At 42.1% G+C, this 5,586-nt stretch overlaps 1 protein-coding gene across 1 annotated transcript in view; it reads left to right on the plus strand.

Moving 5' to 3' along the window:
- The window catches only part of LOC102423592 (membrane-spanning 4-domains subfamily A member 8-like), a 22,498-nt gene extending 19,165 nt beyond the window's left edge, over nucleotides 1–3,333 (plus strand). The window contains 2 exon segments of the mRNA XM_023756389.1: nucleotides 2,582–2,695; nucleotides 2,868–3,333. Coding sequence (XP_023612157.1) covers nucleotides 2,582–2,695; nucleotides 2,868–2,972 — 219 coding nt within the window. The 3' untranslated portion in view covers nucleotides 2,973–3,333.
- Nucleotides 3,334–5,586: the final 2,253 nt, after the last annotated feature.

Consider the following 5,586-nt stretch of genomic DNA (forward strand, 5'->3'; position numbering starts at 1 on the left):
TCCTATCCATATTTACTTCCCAAATTCTCTCAGGTTGCCTTTCCAGGTTGATGGCAACTGCATCCTTCCAGTCACTCAGGACAAACCTCAGTGAAATCATTAACTCACTCTGCCTCTGCCTCCAGCACCTCTGAGCCAACTCCACAGGGAAACCTGCTGATTTCACCTTTAAAGTGCATCTAGAATCCAGCCATTTTCACCAGTTTCTCAGTCACCACAGTGGCTGGAGCCACCACCCCTGACTACTTCTTCTTCTTTTTTTAAAATATATTTTATTGGTTTTTTTACAGAGAGGAAGGGAGAGGGATAGAGAGTTAGAAACATTGATGAGAGAGAAACATTGATCAGCTGCCTCCTGCCCATCCCCAACTGGGATGTGCCCACAACGAAGGTACATGCCCTTGATCGGAATCGAACCTGGGACCCTTCAGTCCATAGGCCGACACTCCATCCACTGAGCCAAACCGGATACCCCTGACTTCTAATCTCAGTTCTGCCAGTGCCTGGTCTTGGAAAGAGATCTCTTCCATCTCGTGCACCCACACACCTCTGGCTTCAGTCCAGAAGAAGGAGGGCTGGACTTCAACATTGCTTAGCAAAAGATGAACCAAGGGTGCTCCAAGGTCTCAACAAGCATGAATTAATACTCACCAAATAATAACTATCTAAACTGCTAGAGGAACCCTTCTCCCTCATAGAAGGGTGTTTTTTAAATTTATTTTTCAATTACAGTTGAAAAACAATACCATATTAGTTTCAAGTATACAGTGTAATGATTAGACACACATATTTGATGAGGTAACTACATTCCCTATACTGTACTCTAATTTACCTCTCTGTGACTGTTTTTATACCTCCCTATTTGTTATTCTTAATACTTTTCACTTTTTTCACCCATCCTCCCAACTCTCCTCCCATTAGAAAGCTTTCTTTATAAAAGAACTAGAGGCCCCTGTGCATGAATTCGTGCACAGGTGGGGTCCCTTGGCCTGGCCAGCGATCGGGCTGATCGGGGCCATTTCATCCTGTCCTGATCGGGATTGATGGGGGCCAGCTGGATGGGGAGGGGCCGTGGGAGTGATCCAGGGAGTATCTGGCCATCTCGCCCAGTCCCGATTGGCTGGATCCCAGCAGCAAGCTAACCTACTGGTTGGAGTTTCTGCCCCCTGGTGGTCAGTGCTCCAACCAGGGTCATAGTGACTCATCGAGCGGTCAACTGATTGGTTGGACACTTAGCATATTACTCTATTATTATATAGGATGTTGTTAAAAAAAAAAAACATTTGAAAAGGACCAGCATCATTTGTAAAGGCCCCTCCACCCTAAGCTTCTGTGATTCCATTACTCAGACATCACCATTCTGCTGTTCCCCCTGCCTGAACACATGTCCAAACCCACATCACTGGATCTTCTACTGAGAATGAAACTGTCTCTCCTCAGTGCCCTGAGGCACTACTATTGGCTCTTTTATAGCTCTTACCGTGTCTGATTTAAATTATAACTATTTATATCTGTATATTCATCCATCACTAGATATGCCTCTCAGGATGCTTTCTTAGCCTTTCATAGCAAACATATGTTTAATAAGTGCTTGCTAAATCAAGAGGGAAGAGGATAAAAGTGCTAAAGAGGGGTCTCTCCATGAGAGAGGATTCTCTGAGCAGCCAGCTATCACCAATGCTATTTTTAAAATCATAATTGACAAACATTTGTTTGATACCTACCATGTGCCATGCACTTTCTCTTCCATATATATTTCCTCTTGTAATTGGAATCCAGATGTTATTGGGATCATTCATCTCTTGTCCTTGGATTCTACCCAAACTGTCTCTCCAGATACAGTAAGAGACCTCATTTTATGAACATTGTTGGTGAACAAGGGAAGGGCTTAGATGTGTCCTGGTGCTCACGTGAAATCCACTACTGCTGAATTAGTTCTATTTGGGGATCCTTTTATTGACTGTTTTCTTAACTTAAAGACAGTCCCGATTATTTCTCTCCACAAAATGCCATGGTCACAAGCCAGGAAGGTTGTTTTAGTAGCTGACTTTCTCTAAAGGTTCAGAGGGATGGTGGAGGTAACTACTGATGCCTGGAGGTTAGACATCCCTGCTTTGTAATGTGTTAATTTCTCACAAGATGCCTTTTTTTCTGTAGGCCCTACCATCCCTTCATGTTTCTCAGTCACGTCTTTCTCCTCTATCCATCTCTCTTTGCTCTCTGAGGACTGTCCATACTCCCAAATTTCTCTTTGCTTCCTACACAGAACAGTTTCACTGCCTTAACTCCAAATACCATACTTAGGTTTCGTGCCCTGTACCCAAAACAAATCATCAAGGTATTTCCCTAAACAATGACTATTCTTTTCCTTAGAACAAAACAGGTAGTAAGTGTTAAAATAACTCTTTTACAAACACACTTGACCCTCAAAATCCTGGTGAGATCATTTCTCCATGAGGCTGAGATGAGGTTAGAGGTCTTTCTCAAAGCCCTAGCCATGGTCCATTGCAGAGCCATGCTCTGAGCCAGACCTCACACTCCCGGGCAGCCCTCATGACATCCGTGTTCCTCCTGGTTTCAGGGCTCTGGAATAGTTTCTTCTGCCGTGCTGTTCGTCTTTAGCCTCCTGGAGTTCTGCATTGCCTGCACATCTGCCCATTTTGACTGCAAACTGCTCAGCTATTTACATACCAATGTGAGTGTGTATGATCCTCAGTTGGTGGAAAGATGCTCTAACGCGTGTGGGGACTAGAGAAGTTTTCAGGCTTCCCCTTCTTGCCCAGGCACATGGGGAATCCCAGAATATCTAAAGCCTTTGCGCAATTGTGGTTCTGACTAACGCACTTCCACGTACCTGTCTTTTTCAGAGAACTGTGGTCTTTCAAACCGTCTATGTGACAAACCCAGTGGCCAATTCAGAACCAGTGAACTCTCCGCCATCTTATTCCAGGGAGATCCAGGACTTCAAATAAGCCAAAGGTTCTAGAAGCATATTTCACTGGAACCAAAAGAACTCCCTTTCTGGGCTTCTGAAACTCAGCTTCTTCCTCCCCTGACAAACTAAGGAAAATGTCTTTCCAGCTGTTGGCACCCTGTACTTCATTCACTTCAGCTTGGTTAATCATGCTGTTCTGCCATTTAAAAGGAGGCAGAACTTTAAAGTGGATTTGAGCAAGAGGTCTTCCCTAGGACATCCACCTGTGGGAAGTCTAGTGCACATATTCATGTGCTTACCTGTGTGAGCTTATGAGCTAGTGAAACAAATGTCTAGACAACCCCAGCTTCATTCTCCCAATCATTCACTCACTGAATAAAAGTGCACTGAGCATTTGATATGTTCACAACTCTATTCATGGCAGGAAGAGGGTGAACATGGAACATGCAAAGTCCTTGACTTCAAGGAACTTCTGCCTCACAAGAGAAGAAGAACATGCAAGCAGTTTTCTCTAACATAAGGCAGAATGTGGGGATGTGTAGAGAGAGATCAGAGAGGGAAATTATTTATTCTGGCAATGATTGGAAAAGCAGAGATCAAGCCTGGTTGAGGAAGCAGCATTTGTTGGGGGCATTAAAGGAGAGTAGGTGGTTTTTATTTTGGTTTTTAAGTGCAATATTATACCATTATTTTGAGAAGACTTTCGGAGAGAATCATCCACTGACATTATTATGCTTTTTATATGCTGTTGCCACCAATGCAATAGTACTCAAGAACAAACGTTGTCTTAGGATATCTTCCAAAGTTATGAGGCTATTATATCTGTATTTACCAAAGGATCAAAACTCATTCAAAGAGAAATAGCTGTCTATAACTTCTAGATGTATGCACTTTCAATTTAAATATTGTTACCCATGAGGGTCAATTGGCTCCGTAAAGTTTATGTGCCAGCAGATTATAGAAATAATCTGTAAATTCCAGGTGCCATCAAGTTTTCCTTTGCTGCACAGCCTGGCAATGACTTATTATTATTATTATTAAATACAGACATGTTTTTACTCTTGTAAATATTTTTAGGCTCTGACTTTACCTAAGAAGTTTCCTCTCAATGGCTTGATGTTCAGAGTTCTGTCTCTCTCAGCATCTGTATCTTCTCTGACCTTTGGATGCCCATCAGCCAGTCAGGAATAACTGAGATTCCAAAACCTACAGTGTGTTTTCTAGAACTTAGTGGATCTTGGGAAATGACAGACAACAAAAAAATGTCAGTTGGAGCATGTTCTATTCTGATTTAGACCAGCCCTCCACTTCTTTGTTTTGTAAGCTGAGCCCAATGTTAGTACACTGAGCTCCCCATCATGGGCTGACTTGTTTGGAGCAGTTTTAGAAGGCTGGATGGTCAGAGTAAGTCTGGTCCTCTCTCCTTCTTTGTTGTTGCCTCTCATTGCCCCATCGGATTTGACATCTTCTCACTCCACAGATATCCAGTCCTCCAAGTTGATCCTACACTCTCTTCTCAGAGCCTCCTTCCTGACTTATCTGACCTCAGAGTTAACATAAACACTCCAGATATGTCTCACCTCCTACATGTGCATCACCTCACATGGAAAGCATCTTCTAACACACCTGGTGCTTCTCCAGAGAGGGATACCTTCCACCTGCCCTGCTGAAATCACAATGGGGCTAGTTTGAAAAGAGTTTCTTTCTTATCCTACTACCTACTCTATTAGTTCTGTGTGCTAGGCCCATCATCCCAGAGGGTTCCTTCCTCAACCTGGAGTGACAGCTCACTGCCTTCAGCAGGTAATAAAATTGTGTACTTGCCCTGCACTGTCCCATAATTCATCTGCCTGAATACCTCCATTCACTCCCATTTTCTTCAGATCAATGACACATAAAAGGTGGAAGAGACTTTGGAGACCTATGGATCGATGGAAATGCACAGTTTCCATCCATGGAGGACAAAAATATTCCCAAGATTAGCAAGCCTCTTTTATGACCATTTCTTTTTGCAGTACATTCTGATACCCCATTGCTTTTTGAAGGTGATAGTACCCAAGATTATATTAAGATCATCACGTGAACATATGTCTCAACCTATGGCGGGATCTCTCTTGGTGCATACATTTTCTGGAATATTTTTCGCTTCCCCTTCCTATGTCATAACAAAGGGGATTGATATTATATTTGCCTTGGTTAATTATGAAAATACTCATATTCTCTACTTCCACTTCTGTACTTTGCCTTGATGTGCCTACACAGATTAATATTTTATTCTTCTTTCTCCTATCCTATATTACACTAATAAGTCTACTCCTTTATAACTTTATTTTATTTATTACTTACTAGTGTCCCAGTGCATGGATTCGTGCATATTGAAAGGAAATTAATTAGAAGAAATATTTTAATATTTCTCTATTTGCTCTTTCTCTATAATAGAAGTGTTAACCAAATTAACGATCAACAATGACAGATCAAAACACACGCGTGTGATTGGCACCAGTGAGAGCTTTACTAGTATATGTATCGTGCATGCATGAGTTAACTTAGCCTTTTATATATATAGAATACACTTGCTTAATTAGACCTGCTTTCTAATTTAGCTAAGGTTTTTCCAGCCCAGTGAAGTACCCCCACTTCTCTTTCAGGCA

The sequence above is a fragment of the Myotis lucifugus genome, unplaced genomic scaffold (genome assembly GCF_000147115.1).
Source record: "Myotis lucifugus unplaced genomic scaffold, Myoluc2.0 scaffold_92, whole genome shotgun sequence".
NCBI classification, from domain to species: Eukaryota; Metazoa; Chordata; class Mammalia; order Chiroptera; family Vespertilionidae; genus Myotis; species Myotis lucifugus.